Source organism: Monocercomonoides exilis, assembly GCF_001643675.1.
Source record: "Monocercomonoides exilis strain PA203 chromosome Unknown scaffold60-472593, whole genome shotgun sequence".
NCBI classification, from domain to species: domain Eukaryota; phylum Preaxostyla; order Oxymonadida; family Polymastigidae; genus Monocercomonoides; species Monocercomonoides exilis.
Genome location: NW_027150605.1, coordinates 48,786 through 72,931, shown reverse-complemented (window position 1 = coordinate 72,931; position 24,146 = coordinate 48,786). Strand labels below are relative to the sequence as shown.

General features: G+C 38.3%; 5 protein-coding genes across 5 annotated transcripts; 2 read left to right on the top strand and 3 right to left on the bottom strand.

Annotated features, from left to right (window-relative positions):
* Nucleotides 1-3,817: 3,817 nt before the first annotated feature.
* On the bottom strand, nucleotides 3,818-5,050 carry MONOS_3736 (uncharacterized protein; the record flags this gene model as incomplete). Its single annotated transcript, XM_067873754.1, has 2 exons — nucleotides 3,818-4,404; nucleotides 4,600-5,050. 2 exons carry the CDS (start codon nucleotides 5,048-5,050, stop codon nucleotides 3,818-3,820), a joined length of 1,038 nt encoding a protein of 345 aa, XP_067719610.1.
* A 93-nt stretch (nucleotides 5,051-5,143) lies between these two features.
* On the bottom strand, nucleotides 5,144-5,635 carry MONOS_3735 (uncharacterized protein; the record flags this gene model as incomplete). Its single annotated transcript, XM_067873753.1, has 1 exon — nucleotides 5,144-5,635. One exon carries the CDS (start codon nucleotides 5,633-5,635, stop codon nucleotides 5,144-5,146), a length of 492 nt encoding a protein of 163 aa, XP_067719609.1.
* A 587-nt stretch (nucleotides 5,636-6,222) lies between these two features.
* Nucleotides 6,223-7,434, bottom strand: MONOS_3733 (uncharacterized protein; the record flags this gene model as incomplete). The annotated part of the gene is made up of 3 exons (XM_067873752.1): nucleotides 7,173-7,434; nucleotides 7,031-7,091; nucleotides 6,223-6,964 (listed from the first exon to the last, which is right to left on the bottom strand). The coding sequence occupies exons 1-3, from the start codon at nucleotides 7,381-7,383 to the stop codon at nucleotides 6,223-6,225; spliced, it is 1,014 nt and encodes a 337-aa protein (XP_067719608.1). The 5' UTR covers nucleotides 7,384-7,434.
* A 1,590-nt stretch (nucleotides 7,435-9,024) lies between these two features.
* MONOS_3732 (uncharacterized protein) lies at nucleotides 9,025-17,202 on the top strand (the record flags this gene model as incomplete). The annotated part of the gene is made up of 1 exon (XM_067873751.1): nucleotides 9,025-17,202. One exon carries the CDS (start codon nucleotides 9,025-9,027, stop codon nucleotides 17,200-17,202), a length of 8,178 nt encoding a protein of 2,725 aa, XP_067719607.1.
* A 6,005-nt stretch (nucleotides 17,203-23,207) lies between these two features.
* On the top strand, nucleotides 23,208-24,146 carry MONOS_16044 (uncharacterized protein; the record flags this gene model as incomplete). Its single annotated transcript, XM_067868953.1, has 1 exon — nucleotides 23,208-24,146. The coding sequence occupies one exon, from the start codon at nucleotides 23,208-23,210 to the stop codon at nucleotides 24,144-24,146; it is 939 nt and encodes a 312-aa protein (XP_067719606.1).

Genomic DNA, 24,146 nt, shown 5'->3' with positions numbered 1-24,146 from the left:
CCTTCGCATCTGCAAGCAGACTCAGCGGAATGCAGCAGCATTTCCATTCTGCTAATGCGTCTTCTTTCCATCCAGCTGCTATATAAGCGATATCCTGAGCGATTCAACAATTTTGATGGAAAGAAATAAGAAAGACACATTCAATAGCAGATGCTGTCAAAAAAAACACAGTCCAACAAATACGATGAGGATGAGTGTCTTCGCAAGTTACTGCAAGATGCTGAGTCTGAATTGATAAGGATCTGCAAGACGAATCCGTTTTTGAGTGAAGTTTTTTAAGTTCACAAAGTTAATTGAAAATTTTTAAAATAAAAGATAGAAAAAGAAATAAAAGATAAAAATATTCATCAATAAATGAGGTAATACCATTTTTCAAAAAAATTAAGATTTTCTTCTCGCCCCTCTGATCGAAGCAGTCTGCCTTTTATCATTTCTTCTCAACCATTTGTTTTTTATTTGCAAAAGTCAAAAGAACTTCTGTGCAACACTAAAAATGAAAGAAAAAAAGAGATATAATAGAAAAGAAAAAAATTAGAAATTATCATTGAAAAAAAGTTTGAGTTATTTTATTCTTGTTCTCTTTCTTTCTTTCTTTCTTATTTAAATAAAAATTGTTCAAATGCAACATCTAACGAATTGCACACATAATTTGATCAAACATTTCTATCGTTATCTGTTCTGTCTTTTTGATTCGTTTCTTCTTCTTCCATGTGGCTTCAAGGTTTGCCTCGAAATCCACACCGAAATCGGTGAATCAACAACAGCCATCAAAACAACCCAAAATGATGATTTTCCGAAAAATGAAACAAGCGTCTTTACAGAAAAAAACGCATCGATTGGCATTTCCACGAAGTTTTTAATAGATTTCAACGTTCTCAAAATTCCCCATGTGCTTGGTTTCGCATATTGAATTAACCTCCCTTTTCCATCTCGAATTTCTTCATCTTCTCTCATCCTCCAAGCCTTTTGGAATAAAATCTCTTTCAATGCTCTACTAACAATGCAGCCCAATGTTGTCTTGATAAATTCTCTTATGCGTTCAATTATCATGCGCTCGAGCACCATCAAAAATGTGAATTATTGAAAGCTTGATTCCCTTCCATCAATCTTCCTTCAGCTTGCACAACCCATTCAAGAAGCAAACTAATAACAAAATTATCCAGATATCATATAACTTTTCTCAACACATTAAATTTGAAACATTCATGGAAACCAGCAAACACTCTGAAATAACAGAAAAAATCATTTCGATGAAGGAAAGCTTCCAGATGAAACAAAATGTGAGTGTCAAAATTGAAATACAAATATGTTTTGATTTAAAAAGGGCATTGAAGCACACACACGATTAATGAACAAACTGTTGCTTTTTTGTCTCTTCTTTGTTTTGTTCTTTTCAAAGTTTTTTCGCTTCTTCTTCATGTGGATCAGAATGTTTAAATAGATATTTTTTTAATATTCAATGCTAAACATGTTGGATATTTTCCAATGCGTTCAAAATTTCATCGAAATTCAATCCAGATCCTAAAAATAAATTATTGTTAGCTTGATCAGAAAGAAATTAAACTCTTTCTTGCTTGCTTAAAATAGCCTATATCGTTGGCTTCTTTGTGATTTCGATTTCATATTTTTTTTTAAAAGCAAAGGAATTCTTGTTGTATTGCTGTATTTATATTCCAACAATAATCAACATTGTTTGTTGTTTTTGCTTTTTGTTTTGTATGCGATATTTTACAATAAATTAATCTTTGAGTCAATAAACAGAATGGAAATATATGATGAAATAAAAACCAATAATGATGTTCAGGAGCTTTCCCTTGCAGAGAAATTTTCGAGTTTGTGAATATTAAATGTTGCTTGAAAGCACCACCTTTGTTCGTTAACATAATTTTGGAAGAATTATTTCGTAAATTGGAATGCTGTGGTTGTGAGGGGCAAAAACAAATTATCGAAGAAATGAATGGACTTGTTGATAGAATGAACGAAGAAGAATTAGAATCTGTTTACGCTGAAGAAATGTTCAATAAAATAAACAAAATGAATGAAGATAAGAAGCTACCGTTGGAAAATGAAATTTTGTTGTTGAAGAGCATTGGATATTGCAAAGCGCTGAAAAACAAGTGGAGTAGTTGTGTTAATCATTCTCAATTGAGAAGATTTGAGAGAATGATTATTGAAGAAGAAAAGAAAAAAGAAGAAAAGAATGAAAAGCTTCTTGTTAACCTTTGTGAATGCGATATATTGTTGAATTATTGCATATCGCCTGAAATGATTTCAATTTGTGTACCTTGTCTTTTGAAAGTTGCCTCGAAGAAAGAGGAAAATGAGGAGGCTCAGAAAGAAGTGGAAATGGCTTTGTTGGCTTTGAGTTGTATTACTCAATTTTTGGTGTGAACATTTCTTTTTCAATTTTATTATATTAACTTTTTTGCCCCTCTTATTTCTTATTAGTTTATCGAACGAGAACTGTATTTGAAGGAGATTACAGAAATCATCGAACATCAGCAGAAACACAGAAATCTTTCACAACTGGCCTATCAGTCTACTTGGGACTTTTTGATTTACCGACATCGGGTTGACTATAGCTTGGAGGGAGAGATTTTGAATGAGATGCATTTTGGAAGAGAAGCAACAAAAGAATTGGAAGAGCTGACAAGAAATGTGGATTGGAAGAAGAAAGAAGAGGAAATGAACAAAGAAGAAGCGAATGAAGTGCTGGTAATCAGGAGATGGATCCAAACGTTAGCGATTTATTTTTTCAGTTGTCAATTGAGGAATGAAGAATTTGTTGGTCTTTTCATCAGCATTGTTCAGGTATATAGAGCAGCAAGACAAAATAAAAGAGAAATCAGCGATTGGTGCATTTGTTCCTTATTTAATGCAGCAGAAAGAAGAGTTGTGAAAGTCGAGGACTTGTTGAAAGGAGGAGTTTCCAATGCCTTTTTAGAGGAAATTCATCAACCAACGATGAATAAAGAAATAGTATATGATTGCTTACAATTCTTTATGAGCGTTTCAAATCGATTGGAAAAAAAGAATGAAGATGAAAAGGAAGAAATGAAAAGAAATGCAACGAAAAGGAAGTTTTTTGAAGAAATGGAGGAAGAAGGATACGAAGATGTCATCACCAGCTTTCATGAAACTTTAGAGTTCTTTAAAGGAAATTATAATTATTTTTTATCATTGAATATTTCTGATTATTCTGTTTACATTTGAAGAAATTCATCGAAATTTTTATCTTTTTATTTTTTCATTTCAATCAACGGTACAAAAATTAATATTCATATGTTTGCTTAAAGTGATTTATTATCCAAATTCATCAAAATGAAGCGAAGAAATAACAACAAAAATAAGATTCAATTTTTGTTTTTCTAAATGAAAATAACTAAAATATTATAAATTATGAATTTCTCCGTTTCCTTCTTTCTTTCACCAAAGTTCTTCCCAAAATGAGTTGACAAATATTTTTTGTTTCAAATTCTCCATTCATTCTTTTGATTGTTTTGAGAAAAACAACCTCTTTTCAGCTCATTGGCAAAAAGAAAATTGTGTTTTCTCAATGCTTCCTTTGCTTTCAAGGAAAATCAGAAACCTTCAGAGAATGTTGAAAATACAACAAAACCAGCAAACAACGATGTTGATGCTGCTTCAGGTTAAGAGAAACATTCAACCCAAACGCTTTCCTCTGCCTGTTTATTCATTCTTCAACATTTCCATTTCCAAAAGTTAAAACAATCCGTTTGCATCATCTGAAGGCAATAAAAATGTTTAACTTGGAAATCGGAGAAGAGGAAGAATAAGGAAAAGAAGGCTACAATCGCTACGATGTTGACAATGATAATGAAGCTGATGATAAAGCATTGTCTCCTTCTCCCTCCCTCTTCAACGCCATCGCCTTGAAAGACTGTGCTGCTTGCCGTATGCATCCCAATGGCAGCCCCACCAGCTCCACCAGCAGCCGCACCATCCGGAACAGCGCCCGCCGCCCTTCTTTCTTCCCCACCGCCGACTGCACCGCCTCCACCCTCCGCTTCAGCCCCGCCCCTGTCAGCACCCCTCCCGACACCCCCGCAGACACCCCCGAAAGCACCCGCACCCGATCGTCCAGCGCCGGCTTCAGCAGCGCCAGGTGCCGGCTCATCGTCTTCACAACTGCGCTGTTCTCAGACGCCGTCAGAGGCGCCCGCCGGTCTGCCGCGTCGCACACATCCAGAAACAGCACACACAGCGTGAAGAAGACGTTTCGCTTGCACACCTCCAGCACAGATGCATATAATGGTAGACAGCAGCCCGACAGCCGGTATGCATCCAGGAAGAAACGTTGTGACAGCGCCTGTGGAGTTTGCGGATAGCACACACACAGAAGATACTTCTTCCCATTGTTCGTGGTCCCTCTGTAAGCTGCATCTGATGATGAAGTCGATGTATCGCCTCAACGAATCGCATCATGCAGCGCTTTCATCACCTGCTTCAACTTCGCTGTCTCTGCCCAGTAGTGGTTTATCAAAAACGCCAGAAACACTGATATTTTCGCCTCTCACTTCTCCGCAGCAGACATTCAAACTCCCCAAAAAAACATCTTAATTTTCTTCTCCAACGCACCTTTGAACATTGCGCTGAGCACATCGTAAGTATTCAGAACGACACCATCAGAAAGTTCTCGCTCTCCTCCATGGACTCCTTTGGCGTCACCTCTTTCAAACAGTGATGGTTTGGAGAACAGGAAGAACGACAGCTCGTCTTCCGTGAACTCCTCCCGCACAAACTTCCCAAACAGCCACACCTCCGCAAAGTCCTTCCGGAACAGCTCCACCCCGTACACCATCGCCCACCGCTCCGCCTCGCTCTTTTTCTGCGCCGCGTGCTTCTCCCCCAGCCACATGCACACAAAGTCCCCAAACTCCTGCCTCCCCGCCCCTGCCTCTCCCCACCCGGTACTGCCCCCGCCCATGTCTGCCGCGATCTTGTCTCCGTATATCCCCCGGATCGTCGACAGCGTCCACACCAGCGACGGCTGCAGCCCCGTCTTCAGCGGCGTCAGCAGCCGCTCCATCGGCACTGACGACCGCCGCGTGGGCGGAATCCGAAGCACATGCGCCGTTTCGTACGCCACATGGACCAGCGACCCTGACACTGCGCTCATCAGCTACTTCATCTCTGTCTTCCCATTTGGCAAAGGCACCGTGCCTGCTCCTGGCTGCCGTGTCACCGTTCCACCACGCGAAGTAACAGGCCACTCCGACTCTTCCCGGTCTCTGCTGTCTGTCGTCTGCTCAAGAAGCATGTACAGCCGCTGCACAACAGTCGCCTTCCCTGCCCCTGCCCCTGCCTCTGCCCCAGCTGGGATCCAGTCCTCCCGCTCTCTCTTCGCATCCTCATGCAGCGACAGCGGAATCCTGTTCACCGCGCTTGCATCTCTTTCTTCTGCCTTTTCCACCTCCTCTGCCTCCTCGTATTCTCCCCCTCCGCTTCTGCTCCTCCTCCTCCTCCTCCTCCCCGCCCCATCCCTCCCTCCCCCCCCTTTCTCCTCTGCCCCGCTTTCCCTGCCTCCGCCAATCTCCCCCCGCAACACCTGCTCCTCCAGCTCCCGAACCTGAACAACCAGCCGCTCCACCTTCTCTTCATACGACGCCTTCATTTTCTTCTGCTCCTGCTTCTTTTGCGCAAGCGCCGTCTGCTACTTCTCAATCACCTCCTTGAACAGCGCCTTCTGCTCGCTTATTGTCTGCTCCTGCACTTTCGACAGCGCTATCAGCATCTTCATTTTCCTTCTCCGTCTCGTTCATCTTCTGCTGCACCGTTGCATCTACTCTTCCACCACCTCCTCCTCCTCCGCTGTTTGCTTCTCCCACAACACTCACCCCGCGCCACACTTTTGCAACAACCCCCTTCCCATTCAGGTCTGGCCCAAGCATCACAGCACTTCCATCGTTAATGATCTCTGAAAGCTTCTCCTGGCACTTTTCACACAGCCCCGACGGCAGGATCAACGACGCCGAAGACGGAATCACCACACCCCCTGCAGACGACAACGAAGAAGGCGTGGCAAGCGGCACCCCTGCCCCTGCTCCAGAATCTGCCCCTGACCCTGTTCCCTCGCTGTCCTCGCTCACCACCCCGCCCTGCTGCGTCCGCCGCTTCTTCTCCTTCTCAATCCCCACATCAATCAGCGCTGCCTTCTCCTTCATCGCCACCAGCTGCTCCTGCAGCTCCTTCACCTCTTCGTTATTCTTCTCGCTCAGCTCCAGGATCTTCCTCTCCCACATTCGAATGATCTTGTACTTCTCCTGCAGCTGCTCCGCCAGCCCGCTCGTCCGCTTCGAGATCCTCTCGTCGTCCCGGATCTTCTGCAGCAGCATGTTGAACTCCGAGTACCGCTTCTCTATCTCCTGCTTCGTTTCCTCGTGCTGCTCCTTCAGCTCCCGGATTTGCTGCGCCAGCTCCGCTACCTGAGCCTCGTACTTCACGCACGTCTCGCTCAGCATCTGCGCCGCATTCGCCTTCGTCCTCTACAGATCTTCCTCCTTGTTCTTCAGCTCTTCCCGCAGCCGCTCTTCCCGCTCTGCCCCCGCCTCTTGCTCCTTCCACAGCTCGCCATACACACACGCATACTCCACTCGTATCTGGTGCAGCAGCTCTCCTTCCTCGCTGCGCCGCATTCCCCAGCATCTCTTCCACATCTCCAAGCGTCACATCAATGCACATCTGATTGTGGATGATCTGCTCCCCCCCCGGCCAGTTCGTTTCCTTTGCCACCATCATCTCTTCAAATGGCTCCCCCAGCCTCCTCACCCCTTCCCTTGTGAACGTCACCAGCGGCCCTCGCGACTCTCTCCACATATTCCCCTCCATCGGCATAAAATAGCTCCCCCGTCGCTCCATCGCCCCAAACGTTATTTTCCTCGATGCCAGCAGCCTCGCCCGGCTCATGAAGTAGTCGCTGTCGTCAATCTGCGACGGCGGGTTCCTGAAAAAAATACACCAAACAAAATTCAATCACATTTCTTTCCATCATTCAAAGGAACTGCCACACAAATCGCCAGCCCTGTCTTCCTCTATCCCGCGTTGCTCCTCAAAGACCAGTCCCGAAACAGCTGGTGCAGCACAAAAACCCCACACCCGCAGAAGACAGCCAACTCGCGAAAAACAAAGCAACAAATACCCAAATCACACACTTGAGTCAATCACATACTCTCTTTGAAGAGGGGTCAGATATCGATCCAGCAACTTCGTCTGCTCGCCTGCAGCCCCAGAAGCGCGCTTCGCTGTGCTCGAAGGCTGGAACGGCGTCGAGCGCAATTGCGTGCTTCTGCCCCCAAACGGCGACCTGACACGCTTTATCTGCGATGGCAGTGCAGTAGGTGTCAACTTCTTTCCGTTGTCCATGAGCACACAAAACACATAAAGCTCAGAAACAGAGCAAAAACAGCAAACAAGAAAGCGAACAAAAAAATGTTGGAACAATCAATCGTTTTGACAACTCTTCAAATGCCCCAGCACTGTTGCTATCTTATTACATATGTTACTTATGTGACAATAATATTATCATTTTTGTTCAATTCAATTGCATTCGCGAGATTTTTGGAGAAAATATCATGAAGATAAAAAAAAAATTCAAAAAATATTTTTTTGCTCAAAAATGTGAAATAATCTTAATACAAAAGTGCAGGTGTGCGAAATGAACACGAAGCAAGTGCAATCATAAAAAACGTTGAACAGCAAAAAAAAAAAAAAAAAAAAAAAAATGCTTACAATGAAATGTGAGGATGATTGTCAAAACAGACAAAACTCATACAAAATGCGCATCGCAAAGAGAAGTTGAGACAACAGCTCCATCCGACGAAGCAAAAACAGACAAACTGAAATATAATGGAATGATAATTTGTTGGGAGAATAAATCACTTATTCTTTTTGTCTCGCTTGTCAATTGCAACCTGCTTTGCTTTTGCATTGAAAATATCTTCAACTGCACAAAGATTCCTTCTTCTTTTCCTTTCAATCATGCCTTTCTCGCATCTTTGAATAAGTTGATGAGCAAATAGAAAACCATTTTCTCTTCCAAAACGTTGATGATGAACGATGAACCAAAAACGTTCGAAAGAATTGTTTCAATAACATCTTCTTCCATTATTTGTATCCATAATCTTCAATGCAGCTTGTTCTTTTCTTCTTCATTTTCCCATTTCAATCTCTTTCTTCAAAAAAAAAAAATCTTCAGCCAAACAGAATCTATCGGCATTTTCTCGAATAACTTCCAAAATCCAATCAAATGAGAAAAAAAAAAAACAAATTGTATTTTCATGAAAAAAGTCAATAAAACAGAGTTTGTCACATACCAATTGCAAATTGCATCCCTTCCTGCTGCTCCCTTGTCTCAATAATAAATATCCATTTTCACTCATTTCTTCATTCTGCCTCTTTCCCTTGAACTGAAATCCCATCTATTTCTTCAAGAAAAGCACATCAAAATCCCAACCCAAATACTCATATAACCTTGTTCCACAAATTCCATCCCTTCTGTGAAAAGTGTCCATTTCAGCTAATCGAGGCAAAAACAATCATTTCTTTCAAAACATCGAAAATCTCTTCAAATAAAAATATCACAAATAATCCACCAAAAGACATACATTTATATGTGGTGCAGAATCGCAAAACTTCCATCATTCGCACCTCTTCCATTCATCTGTTTTCATCAATCTTCACAAAAGTCATTTCTTTTCCTGATACCTTTTCTCATGAAAATACAATCATCAAAATTATATACTCTTAATCATATGTTGTTCCATCTCAGAGGCAGATATCGCTGGACGGAGAATGATGGCTGAAATATCAGAACATAAACAAAAATGGATGAATCATTCACTATTATTCATCGGATCATAAATAAATGTTGAAAAACAAACAAAGAATTAAATTTATTTTCATATAATAATATGATATTCAACGAAATTCGAATGTTTTTTTTTATAGTTGAAGTACCCATATTAGTCTGTGACTGAAAAAAGAAAAGATAACAGTTGGAGAGGCATGACATTGAAGTTGTCAGGAATATTTTATTGCGTGTGGATAATTAGTGTGAGGTGCGTGTGCAAGGGTGCTGCAAGTAATGGAGCAGGATTTGTTGAGGAATCAGCGAAAGAAGGAGAATTGGATTATCCTGAAGGCACATGTCGAGAGAAGGCTCAAAACAACAAATATGGAGATAGTAATTTATTCGACACATATATTGAAGGAAAAGAAGGAGGAGCGAGAGAAATCAGGAATGAAGGGAGAATGATGAAGAAATACACAAAACAATGGAATGAAGGAAGGGGAGAGATTGGGAAAGTTCGAAAATGGGGTTTTTGTGAAGAGTGGAAAATGTGGGGAAAGGAGGGTGTGTGCGGTGGGAGTGGGGTTGAGGGAAGTGTTGTTTTGGTCAATTCATCAATGAAACTGAATTCATTGGGATTGAGGGAAATGGATGGGGAGAGTGTGCTCAGGGCATCAAATGGAAGTTTTGTTGAGGTGAGTGGATGTGTAATTGGAGTTGAGAGAGAGACACCCCCCTTTGATTTGTGTGGGAGCTGTGGATTGTTCACCAACATTTCCCTCAGATCATCTTCAACCTTGACAGAACAGATATTTCCTCCACTTTTCTCTTCAAAAGCAGTGGAAGGAGAGATTTCAGAGAAATGCTTCATTTCTGTTTGTTCTTCACAATTCTCATCATTTTGTGTATCTTCAGCCCCATTCATCTCATTTCACTTTGTTTCTCTTTCCCAATTAGAATTCTTCAACATCTCCACAAATCCATCGAAAACAACACATCTGGCTGAAGGGCTGAACGAAAGAGCATTTCTGATGAGTGGGTGCTTGTTTTCATCGGTGTGGGATGTTTATGATGGGGGCATTGTCCCATCGCTGAACAGCCCTTCATCTTCGTTGTCTGCCTCGAACACCTCATTTACCAGGTGCTATCGCACTCAGAATGTTGCAGTCAGCGGGAGCGAGGGGAATCCATCGAAACCAGCGAGACAGCAGATTACAGACAATGGGGCGAATTCATTCACCTGGTGCGTGTGGAATGGCTCAAAAACCACTGGAAATCAAAGCACAGTTACAGATAGGGCTTCGAATGGAGGAGCGATAAACATGTATAGTATTTCATCAGGAACACTTTCAGTGAGATTTTGTTCGTTCAATGACTGCACTGCATCTTCTGATGGGGGAGGAATTTTTTGCTATTCGATCAGTTCAATCAAGATTGAGAACAACTCATTCAATGCTTGCACTGCACAAAATAGTACTGGAGGAGGAATGTATGTTTATTCGATTTCGTCATGTGTCAGGATCAGTGGGTGTAAATTCCGGAATTGCAAAGCGAAAAGTTTTGGAGGAGGACTTTATCTTAACACTTTTTATGTTTCTGGATCTGGATGTGTCGGAACAGAAAACGGCAAAGGGGAGAGTGCTTGTGTGTTTGAGTGTCTATTCACTTCGTGCTCAACAGGTTCAATTGGCGGAGGGATGTATTGTCAAAGTGTTCCATCTGCATTCAAAATGAGAAGTATTCAGTTCATTTCGTGCTCTACATATTCATGTGGCGGAGGATTGGATTTTCACACGAGTCAAAAAACAGCTCCAAGCAACAACATTTATTGCTATTTCTTCTTCTTCCACGATTGCAGATGTACAAGAATTTCCACTCCATATGGCCATGATGTGTATTTTTCAGATTATTACAATCTTTTTTCATCGAACAATCCGTTCTACGAATCTTACACAACAAATACTAATGATAAGAGAGTGTGCTATTATTATAATGGTAATCAGCAGATAGAAAAGAAGGATTGGCTGAAGGACAAAACAATTTATGTTGGAGAGAATGGAAATGACTCGAATGAATTATGCGGAATTAATGAGACGATGCCTTGTAAAACGATTGGATATTGCGTGAATAAATGCTATAATTTAATTAGTTTCGGAATTTCAGTGCTGAATGGGAGGCATGTGAGTGAAGGGGCTACGATCAATGTTGGTGGAAAGAAGATTTTGATTGTTGGGAGAGGGAAGTCAGTGAATGTGATTAGTACGAATTCGCTTTCTTCTTCATCGACAACGCTGTTCAGCATATCTTCTGGCCAACTGGAGGTGGGGCATTTGGGGATCGACCACAACGCAGCAAGAAGCACATCACCGAGTGTATTTGTGGTGTCTGTGGGGAGTGGGACACTTTCGTTGGAGGATGTTGCGATCAGTTCTTCGACATCAGGTGGGAGCGGAATGTCAGCATCGATATTTGTGATGGCACTGAGGCAGTTGAGGATGATAGATGTGAAGATAGAAAATATAAAAATGAGTCGGCCTCTTTTCGCTGAACCATCATCAGCAGGATCGTCATCAGGAGAGAGTTTACTGGGGAATGTGACAGTTCGAAATGTTAATCGGACAGGAGGAGATGGAGTGGTGATGACAAAAAGAGTGAAGGGAGGAGAGACATTTGTGGTGTGGAACACAACAATAGAAGGATGTGAATGTGCGAATGGGAATGGAGGAGGGATAAAGGTTGAGTTGACATCTTCTTCAAGTCAAGTTAGAATTGGAACGTCAACATCGCACAGCGGAGGAACAACAAAATTCAACAAAACGAAGTGCAGCGGATATGGAGGAGGAGTGATGCTATGGCTGGCAGATAGCTCATTTGACTTTTCAATATCATCAGTGAGTTTTGCTGGTTGTGCTGCAACATTGGGAGGGAAGAATTTGTTTGTGGAAGCACAGGACTTGTCAGCTGTTATCAACAGCACTTCAATTGGATTCAATCCAGTGATTGAAGTGAATGTTGTGGATTTGATTGAACTTTGTGGAAGAGAACGAAACAAGCCAGAGTTGATTGTTCCACTTGTTGTGTTTCTTCGAACATTTTCATCACCAGCATATGTGAGTGGGAGAGAACAAGGAAGTGAATTCAGGCTGTGTGGATATGAAGATTTCCCATGCATAGGAATTGGGAATGTTGGAGAAGTTCAGTTTCCGAGTTCAAAGAGAGTGATCAGACTGACAAGCACATTTTCATTTGTTGAAGAAGTGAAGTTGAATGAACAGTCATATGTGATTGATTCGAGCAACAAAGATGTTGGATTGAAAGTTGGAGGAACAGGAACAAAAACACAAGAAGCATTGGTGATGAACAGTGTTTCATCAACATTGACAGGGATATTGTTTGAATTGGGAGGATCAATCGGGGAACGATCATCATTTATCCATTCTTTAGGAGGTACAATGAGATTTGCTGATTGTGGGATGAAGATGGGGGATGGAGTGGATTCTGAGAATTATGTGTTTGTGAGTGCGAGTAGAGGAAATGTGGAGATTATCCGGATGAAATGTGGAGGAAGTGTAGAAGAAGTGAGATTTGGAGTGTGTGTGATTGTTGTGAATGGGAGTTGTGAATGCATGATGGACGAGGTGATTATCAACCAAACAACATCAAATGGAGTGAGTGGATTGATTGAGATTGCCACAAGCAGTTCAGCCAAAATCCAGAATTGCTCGATCACAAATTGTGATTTGCCGAGTTGTGGAGCAATTCAGGTTGAGAAGTGTTCATCAACCACATTGACGAACACCTCATTTGAGAACATAACAAGAGGAGCAGGAGATGGGGGATGCCTTCATGTGGATTCGAATGGTGATGGAAGCAAAGATTCAATGAGAATTGAGAATTGCACATTCAGGATATGCAAAGTGAATGAGAATGGAAAAGGAGGGGGAGGACTGTCAGTTTCATTGGATAATCCCTCTGAATTTCATGTATCTTCAACAAGATTTGAAAAGTGTTGTGCTCCATCAACGAGTGGAAGTAAAGGGAAAGGAGGAGGAATGTTTCTTTCGTTGATAGATGCAGATGCGATGTTTGAATTGTCAGGAAATTTGTTGTTTGAAAGAAATGATGGAGAATATGGAAAAAACATGTTCATTTTGGGAAAGGATTTTAATTCTTCTGTGACAAATGCTTCGTTCAAGTTTGATTACTCATCAATGACAAATGACAAAACTCTTTTTGTTGGAAGTGATAACAATCATCAAGAAAAGGATTTGTTCATGTTTCTAATTCCATACAGCTCCATTGAGATATTTATCTCATCTGAAGGATATGATGTTGCAAGATGCGGAAGTGAGGAAGAGCCATGCCAAACGATGTGGAAAGGAATGAAAAACATGAAAAAGGAAATTGGAAGAAAAACAATTCAGATTGAAGAATCAACTATTGTTCGAGATTCATTCAATGTGTCCAATTATCAGATCAAAAAAAGTGCAACGATTGGAGAAGAGAATGTGAAAGCCAAATTGAATTTTGAAAAGGCGATTGGAAGTCAGCTGGAATATTTCATGGAAAATGATATTCATTTTGAATTGACGAATATCCAACTGAAACTGTCAACTGGATTTGACAATTCAGCCAAAACAATTATTTCAAACAAAGAAGGAACTTTGGTGATAAGTGAATGTTCATTCCATTCAGAGGCTGGAGTAAACAATGGATTTGATTGTGTATTTGTAGATGTGATTGGAGGCAATGTGGAAGTGAATGATCTGTCGATGGAATCATGCAATGTTGGAAACAGTATTTTTGTCATTCATGATTCTGGAATTACTTGCCATTTTGTGAATGTTCGAGTTGAATCGTTGAATGAAAGTGGTGGATGCATTTTATCAATCAAGAAATCTGAATCAGGATTGAAGATAAATGAAGTGGGTGAGGAAATGAGTCTTAATATTGATAATTCATCATTTTCAGGGGTGAAGAGAATTGGAAATGGAGCAAGCGTTTTGGAATCGAAGAGTGAGAAAAAGACTTGTTTGGTTGTGAATTCGAGCAACATCACAGAAGACAAAGCGGAAATGAGTGAAAAAGGAGGTGCAATATTCTTCACATTGGGTGCATCTGGATCGATGAAGATGGTTGACTCAACAATCAGCCGTTGCAGCTGCACCAATGGGAAAGGAGGAGGTGTGTATCTGGCAACAAAGGAAAGAGGAGAATTGAATTTCACATTTGTGAGAATGAAATTCAGTTCAAATACAGCAAGAGTGGGAAATGACATTTTCATTGAATGTTTCAACATCACATCCCAGATCAATGAAAGCCAATTCCAGTCTGATCTTCGAGATCGTCATTACAATCGTTACAATGCAATATATGGAATGGATAGTTGTGAGCACAAAGAAGATACAGATCTTATTGGATTTGTGACTATCCATCAGAGTGACACCATTATTGTGAGCAGTGTGAATGGATCGAATGAGAGACAATGCGGAACAAACACACTTCCATGTGATTCAATCGATTATGGACTGATGCATTTGACTTCAGATTTCATCAGTCAAATGTTCATTGTTGAAGAAAGTGTGATTGATGAAGAGATAAATCTGAAAGAAATGAGTTTGAGTTCGAAGAGCAGAGAAATGTGTGAAGTTGAAGTGAAATCAGAGATTGAAAAAAGAAAGGATGCATTGGTTACAACAGCCGGAACAGTCTCGTTGATGAGAGTGAACTTTGTATTTGATTCGAATTTCATCTCTTCACACGAATCGTTGATCTCACCAGAAGGAGGAATGCTTGAAATTATGAATTGTTCATTCAGTTCAAAACAATCTGATGAAGAAGGAAATTCTGCATTTGCAAACATCCCATTTCGCATAATAAACATGGAAAAAGGAGAATTACAAGTTGATGGATGTGCAATATCAAATCTCATTCTTCAAAAATATACATTATATCTTTCATCTTCTCTTCCATCAGTAATTGATTCATTAACAATTTGTAATTCAACAATTATAACTTCTCTGGTAAATATAAACAAATGTGTTCAATTAACAATTAAGGATTTCAATACAGAAAATATCATGGTTGAAGGAAATGGAGTATCACTGATATCTTGCTTGTCAATGAAAAAGACGATGCAGTTGGCAAATTGCACAATAGTTGGAATCAGTTCAAAGACCACAAAAGGAAAATTAATGAAATTGGAGGATTGCACAGATGTGAAAATGGACAGTTGCCTTTTTGATGGGAGTTCAAAGGAAAGAAATGAGCAATATTTGAATGAAGGGGAAGAGATATGCAGATGGGAAGGTTCTCTTGTGGATGTTGTGAAGAGTTCTGCGTTGATGAAAGACACTTCAATATCGAATTCACCAGAAGGAGGAATAACAATGAGTGGAGGGGAGTTGACTGTTAATGAAGGAAGATTTGAGAACAATAATCCAACTTTTGAAGGGTATCCATCGCTGAGAAGAAACATCATCTGTTCAGATTCAGGAACATTGAATGTGATGAGTTTGAAGGGAGGAGATGGATGGAAGGATAATTCATCACTCTGGATGCTGAATGACGGGTGCAGTTTTGAAGGGATTGTTTCTGAGAGGGATTCATCGTTCTTCATTCCTGTGCTGGAGAGGGTGGAAGCAAAAGAAGAGACAGATAGAATGAAGTTGATATTCAAAGGATTGCTTCTTATTCCATGTAATCTGTCATTCTCAGTTGTGAAGAGAAAAGGAGAAGAGAAAGAGATTGAACATTATGATTTTGATTCAAATGGGGTTTTATCCGAAAGAGAAGTTGAAGGAAGTGTGGGAAAAGATCTAATCAGCAGTTGTGGAGATGAAATTGAGGTGAGTGCGTATATTTTGTTTGGGAATGCAAAGTCTCCTTCCTCAACAAATTCAATCATTCTGAAGAATGCAAGCGAAACAAAGGGAAATGGGGATGGAAGGATTGTTGAAAGTGGGAAAGAAAGGAAATCCTATTGGTTGCTGATTGTGATTATCATGGCAGTTATTCTTGTGATTGTTCTTGTCGTATCAATAATATTAGCTGTTCGATGGAGAAAGGCAAAGAACGAGAACAAAGATCTGAGAGAGATTGTGAATGACACTGTGAAAAAAGACCCGAAGGCGTTTGAGATGGTGACGATGGAGATGTCGCCAGAGGAGCAGTGGAAGAGAGCTGAGAGGGAGGCAGAAAAGAAGAATGAAGAGAGGATAAAGAAGAGAGTGTATGAGAAACGCTTGGGACATTCGGAGTCATCTGAGCATCTTCTGTCTGAGAGTGGGTCAACTGAATATATTCTGGGAAGAGATTCAGACAAGATTCCAGAATGGATGCTGGAGAAGGTCGATGAGAAGGAAGAAGAAGAGATTAGAAAGAGAACACCATCTCCATCCATTTCATCCACTTCAACGACTGATTCAGATTCGACATTTGTTCGAATGGAAGATTTGTGTCCAACTACTTCATCGATATCGAATCTGGTGGATGCAATGGCCTGTTCACCACCATATGAAAAGCTGATTGTGGATCTGAGGGATTCGATGTTCATGCTGCTTCATGGAAAGAATAAAACAAAGGAGATGGCGATTGGCACTCTTCAGGAGAGGGAGCAAACAGCTGCCCAGATCCTGTTCTGGGTGGCCAGTCTTGCTCTCCACTCGTTTGATGAAATGGAAAACCCTCTTCAATCATTGTCCAGTCTTAGTCCGCACATTGTGTTGTTCTCAGAACACATGGTGATTTGTATTGTGATGCATTCGGACTTATTGTCAGATGATGATTCAGACTCGTCATCCATCTCATCGTCAACAGTTGTGACATCTGCCAGTGATGATGATGATGATGATGATGACTCCCTTCCCTCATCTGCATTTGAAGAGGATGAGGATGCCTTCAGAAAGGAGTGCCTGAGATGGAAGGCGCCAGAGCTGCTGATGAACAAGAAGATGGGGGCAACAAAGGAGTCAGTTGTGTTCTCAATCGGGATGATGCTGTGGGAGTGTGTGACACTGGAGATTCCGTTTGGGGAGTATGAGGCAGCGATTGCGGGAGACAGGATTGTTTGTGGGGAGAGGCCGAGGATGGGGGATGAACACTCGACTCTCGAAGAGGTGGTGAAGGGGTGTCTGTCAGGCGAGACAGGGCTGCGGCCGACATTGGGAGATTTGAAGCGGGAGTTTCTTGGGCTCTTTCCGAAAGAAGCGCTGATCATGACAGTTTCAGATGCAGTTGCGATTCAGTCGTTGATGTATTGCGAAGCGAATGGACAGGATAATGAGGAAGAGGATTTTAATGATAATGATAATGATGAAATTGGTGAAGTTGATGGGGATGATGAAGATGATAAAGATGAGGGAAACACCAGCAGCAGTTGCAGTTTGAAATAGTTTGGAATGGGAATGAAGGCGAGCAGGAAAAGGAAATGGAAGAAATATGGATGGATAAATATGGATGGTGTTGTTTTGAATAAGTGTTTTGTTGGTGGAATGGAAATATCAGAGCAGCTGCATTACCAGTGGTTGCTTTGTGGAATTGATGAAAGATTTTTATTTTAAAAAATAAAGTTTTTTATTTTTGAGAATGTGTTTTGATTTGTGGGAAAGCCTCAAATGAATATTTGTTTTTATTTTGTTTGTGTTTTTTTTTTTGCTTGATTATGTCATTCACCAAAACAACTGTTTTTATTTATCTATTTTTTTTCGTTTTTAAGCATTTGTGATTGTATTTCCCTTTCTGATTGTTAATAGACATAAGTATTTATTTTCTGTTGTTTCTCATATTTATTCTTTTGATTGATTTTCCAACACCTTTTTCGAATGTTTTGATAAATGGAGTTTTTGTTGAATTGTAATTCTTATTTTTCGATTGTTAATCCGATATGTATTTGTAGACATCTTGTTTAAATCAAACAATTTTCGTTGTTTTTCCTTCCAACTTTTCAATTTTTGTTTCGTTCATTTTTTATTGATTCAGTGTTTTTCAGCGCGCAACACTAATACAGTTTGAATAGTCAAGTTATGTAGATTAATTTTAACACACTGAATTTTTTCATCAAAATAGAAATGCATCTAATACTGTTCGAAGGTTATCAAACATTTAAGATTCTTCCATGTGGAAGGATTCTATGGTTGAGAATAGCTGTTATTTTTTCAATTTTTATTTTTCAAAATAATCTTTGAAAACACTTTCATATTTTGATGATTAATAAACAAGTGAAAACTGAATTCTTCACTTTTCTTTCTTTCTTTTTTATTGGAAAAGATTGACATAAAAAAGGAATCATAGATATCACTTATTAATGAGTCCGAAATGGGATTTTCTGAACATGTCGAAATTATTTTGTCAATTCTTTTTTTTCATGTTTATTGTTTGAAATTTGAAATAATTGTTTCTGTTAAAAAATTTAGAAATATGAAATTATCAGATTAATGTCATCTGTGACAAAAAAGATATAAAAAAAGATGATGCCAAAAGATGAACCACAAATACATGATACTATTTTGGGTGAACAATAATAATTTTTGATAGAGACTTTGTGAGTGTGTGATTTTTTGAAAATGAAATTTCAAAATGAAGCGAATATTTGCTTTGAAATAAAAAGGAAATTGAAGATCTCAAGGGAAAATAAATTATTGAACAACAGCATTGTGAAAAGACAATAGAAAGAGATCAAAAATGATTATTCTGTTTTCTCTTTGAACAAAGAAGGATTGGATGAAGTTTTTTTAATAATATTTTGGTAATGGGAAGGGGCAAGGGAAATAGTTTAACCTTAACTGAGGATTTTCAGAGTTTGAAAGACTTTCATAAATGGGTGATTTTTTTTGATATAAGGCGAAATTTTTTAATTTTTGAAAAAAATCACGTTTTGTTCCAAACTTATTCTGTACACATATCACAATGAATATAACATTATAATGCAAAAAAAATATTTGCAACGAAATCTATAATAATAACTTATTTTCATTTTAGAAAACATATTTGTTTTTTGAAGAAATATCAGGAGAATATTCATAAAAGGTGTGATTTGAAAATTGTTTGCATTATAATAATATTTGAACAGGAATAGAAGTTTCACTGAATTGTCAATGCTTTTTTTATTGATTTCATATGGCTGATTTTTTTTGAAATCATAAAAAAATATCAAAAATCGAAAAAATAAAATCAATTGTAGTATTTATTGATCAAAAAAATAAATTGATTAATAACAAGTATTTAGCTTTAATTCCTGAAATATATATTTGTTTTTTTTATTTATATAAAAAAACATACCTTTTTCATGTTTGAAGATAGAACGGATTTTTTTGATCAAGTTTAATAAATATTAACAAAAAACAAATAAAAGAAACTTCAGAAAAAAATAGAAGTTTCTCAACTTTTCAAACAGAACTTATAAATAAAAAATAATACAGATAGATATCAATACAGTCTAAACCGGATATGATCACTTCGAATAAAATCACATTCGAATATAGTCACATTTTTCCATGCACCGACATTTTTTTCTAGTTTTTCATTCATTTTCCATTGCAAATAATCACAGAGCTGTAAATATATAATCACATTTTTTTCATTAAGGGTGCTTTTTTCAGTGAAAAATCGATTATTTGATCAAAAATCTTAATTTTTCGTTTTTTTAAAAATGTGCTTAAATAAGTCAAAATAATATGTATTTATGATCAAAATTGTTCAAGCAAGTGAAAAAAGTGTATTTGTGAAGAATTTCCAAAAATAAAAAAATCGACCAAAAATTAATTATTTATGAAATTAATTTATATTTTTTTCTGTGTTAAGCAGCATCGTATATTATCGCAATCGGATATAGTCACAAAAAGTTGTGCAAAAACCGATGTGATATTATCCGGCTTTGACTGTATATAAAATTAATTTGTTTTAAATTTTATGAAACGTGTTAAATTTTTATTGAGCTGAATCATCATTACGAAGTTCATGCTCCAGCAGTTCATTTCAACGCTATCATAAAATGATGAACAAATATTAGATGACACAGCAATCAATCGGAAAAACTGATTCAACTCGTCACTTCTTTTTTTTATTCTTCGAATAAAATGCTCTATTTACTTCATTTTCAACTTACTGCTCCTCTTCATTCTGTTTCAAATCGACTTATCCAAATATTCCTTTAGAAAATACAGCTGATATTATTTGCTTTCACTTTCAGTACTTTCTGCTCCATTCTTCTTGCGATGTTCATCAATTACTCTGACAACACTAGCATATCTCCTGTGGAAAAATGTTTTTTTTTACGCTAAGTTCATCAGATTCTTTGTCATCCAGGAAGTATGCGAAATAGCATTAAGAATGAATGTGCATTTTGTGTGAGAATCCCTTGTTGCTTCTGTGAAAGAGCCCTTGTTCGCCTTCATGGGAAACATCACAGAAAAAGACAACTCTGTTGTTGGACATTACAGAACAGAAGCATTTGGCAACTGGAATGTCGATTTGTTTATATTTCTCAACGGGCATACAGCTGACAATGAATGTTAGGTTAGGTTAGAAAAAAAAGTTTAACCTAAACTGAGAATTTGAAGGGCTTGAAGAACTAGCATGGAATGAAAATGATATTGAATAATAGAGCGGTGATTTGTCTATCATTTGAGATATTTTTTGTCATAATTGGTTTGATGGTTGACCGGCAAAATTCAAATGAAGTTATGGGTCTTTAATACCACTAACCTAATTTAAATAATTAAGCTTACGATCTTTCCCTCTTTTTGCTCCAAAACTTATTGGTTTTTTATCTTAAAATTATCTTTCAATGAAAAGTTTATTTTGACTGTCGAAAATGAATTATTGTTTGAAAAATCCTTTTTTTAACAAAGAATATGATGATTATTTTTAAAATAACTTTGTTTTTAACATGAATAAAGTGTTTTTGAAAAACGAATGAGATGAGTAAACTGCATTAATATACTAAAATATTGATTTTTTCTTTTTTTGATTAAATGGAAACAAAAAATACTATTGTTTTCATTCGTCAATGAAAATATTCGGTTTTCATAAAAAGAACTGATAAATTAACCTGCTTGTGACTTTGTGTTCTAACCTCCTAACCATATGTCCTGATAAAAAGATTTAACAATTCATTTTCAACGTTTAATATTCAAAATTTGGCTAACTTGGATTATTAGGTCCAGCTTTTCCTTCTTATGAAATCTTATTTGCAGCACGGTGAAATTACCTAACAAACAGCGTTTCCACTTCGTTACACATGCCTTTTCATGATCGAGCTCTGGAAAATTGAAAAACGAACTAATCAAAAAATTGAATCAAAATCAATATTTTTTTAATTACAATATAGCCAACATACTTGTAAATTAACTCTTGTTCAATATCGACAACATCTGATACGCTTATTTTCCTCTTTGGAAAAATCTGAAACAAAATAATAATTGATTGATCATGACCATAATATGTTGCGGAACAAACCATTATCTCCATCTATCTTGATCACATCCAAGGAAAAAAATTTTCCTGATAAATCCAATTTATTTCTTGTATATATTTGAAGATTTTGTGACTTATTCAAGTTTGGAACATCACTTTAACATCAATTTCTCACAATTAATCGATTTTTCCTGTTCTTTTTTCGTATTAGAAAAATTGCAATGTTAAGAAGATCCCGATACGCTGGAGATAAATAGTTTGTGGAGCATTTTTCATTGGTGCTAATTTTATTATTCTATTCAATTAACAGCAAAAATTCTATGAATTTCTACAGTTTGTTTATGCTTTCTTTCGTTTTTATTATAGGCAATTAATTTTCTATAAAGAACGAAATCAAGAGATCACCAATCAAAAGGAAGACGAGAGAAGAGCACAGAAAGGAGTTGCATCGCCTTCGCAGCCAAATTTCTACCGTTTGCCACCACTCACTCCAACAACTACCCCTCATCACACTCCTTCAATTCGTTCAAATGCAATTTCCGCTCCTTCTTCTCCTTTCTTCATCAGCCCACCAATGTCCCCACTTCGTCAATCTTCAACCGTTCAATTCAGTAGCTTCGACGATGTAATTTCCACTCCATCACTTGAAAGGATTGCAAACAATGCTGCTCAAAAGGAAAAAGCCAAAAAGAAAAAAATAGACAATGCTGACCAAATATCATCAATCTCGCAATGGCTTATGAATTTGAAAAATGATGATTCCTTACCCAAATTTGATTTTAACTCAACCGTCTTGGAACAGTATCCAGAGCAAATGTCTTTGGATTGCATTCGTGAGTGCGCACATAAAAGCATTTTCCCAAGGCCGCTGTTTTCCGTTAGGAAAGAAAATCTTGACGAGCTCTGCGCAGAGAGAATGAAAAGAAATATTGACAATATAGATAATTCTTCAACAGACGAATTTCCAGACAAACTCAGTTCAGGCAACCACAAGGAAAATGAAATAACAGAAAAATCTTTACAATCATCAAATGAGGAGGAGACGAATTCATCAACTGAGACTTTCTATTCTGAAGAATCTGAATCGAAAGGAATGGATAAAAGTTCTGATAGGAGCGATCCTTATGCACAGTCATCAACATTTTCGGATTCACTTGTTGGATATTCATCTGCATCCGTTTGTGCATGTCCAGAAATGTTTTCGAGTCATTTTCAATTCATGCAAAGAACTGTAAATGCAACAGAAGCCACAAATGGAACAAATGAACATATTTACCCCGAGATAACACGAAAAACCGAATACGAAGAATTTCGGAAAGAGTTTCACTACGATAAAAATCAATCAAGTTTCAATATTCGTTCATCGCAACATGTTGATCTATCTTTATCAAAGGAGAACACGATAAATCAAGTTCGTTACGATAATGTCGAGGAGATAATTTCTGTTTTTGAGCAGCAACTCATGCTTGTGAACGATTTTAATGCTTTGAAGGACAAAATATGTGGTGCAACGATTTCAAATGTTACAATTGTTCAGCTGGAAGAGCAATCAGAAAAGGAAGATCCAGACAATTACAAAAAACAGGAAAAGAATATCAAAGAATTAAAGAAAATCTGTGAAAAAAGAAAAAAAAGAGGGAGACCCAAGAAAAGCAGAACCGCAAAATTCATCGAAGGAACATTAAAGAAATACCAAAAGACGGATGAAACGGAAAAGAAAAGAGTGTACAAACAAAGGCGTTCTTCATCCGATATATATACTGCATCCAAACTTTCAACCATATCGACAAGAAGACAATCAGAGAAAGAAAATCAAGAAAAAGAAGGAACTGAAAATGAACAATGTCCTGACAGTGGGAGAAATTTTCAGATTAATGAAGAGCTGCAAAATCTTTCATTTATCGATATCAGAAAAGTTCTTCATGGTGAAAAAGTGAGTGTCAAAGGTTCGAAGGGAAAGGAAAAAAAACTTTCAGTGAACGAAATGGATAGAAAACAAACCGCTGAAGATAAAGAGATCATGCTGATAGATAATGATAAAGAAGAAAATGAGAGTTCGCAGGAAAATTGTGGAAGCATTGCAAGTTCAGATTTGGCAATTTCAAAAGTGAAAGGAAGAAAACAAAAGAAACAAAGATCATTTCTGAAGAAAAAGGAAAAGAAAAAGCGAAGGACTGTTTTTGACACGGCTGAGACGAAAAGTGCTCTGTTGCACAAATTGAATATGTCAAGAAAGAAACCGTACACATTTATTGAGCAAATTACAACTGATGAAGCTTTTAGAGTGAGAAAAACAAGAAAGGAATTGTATGGTTATGAACAAGACGAAGAGTTCAGGCCTTTGGATTTGATTTCAACTGGATCTTCCACACCAGCGATGGATTCTCCACGCTTTGTCTACGACACACCAAATCGATTATCTAATTCACTCAGAACTTACAGCGCGGAGACTTTACAAACATATATCAAAAGAGGGACACCAACATACGGAGAAACATCAAAAAGTCATGAATGGGTGAGGGGAATGTTTTGTTTGTTTTGTGAAAAGTTTCATTTTCCAACCTGGCCATTGGAGGAAGATCCAACATATGGATTTCTCAAGCTTTTGGGAATTGGACTTCGTTATTCAGTGAAGTCTCTGTGTGCTTCTATCATCCCAAGTTTGTATTTTCTTTCTGAAAGTCAATCTGATTCATCCGTCAGTGTGAAGGTGAAGCTTGCTGTGAAGCAAGCAATGAGTGAGATTCGTGCTGCGAAGACAAAACTGTATCACTTCAATATTGATACAAAAGGAGGAGCAAATTTGATTAAATCCAAAAAGAAGGAGCCTTTAATTGTCGGAGATCTTGAAAGAATTATTGGATGTATTCCAGACTGGGTGTTGGAGAAGCCAAGGGAAGCATCCCTTTTTATTTTAGGTTAG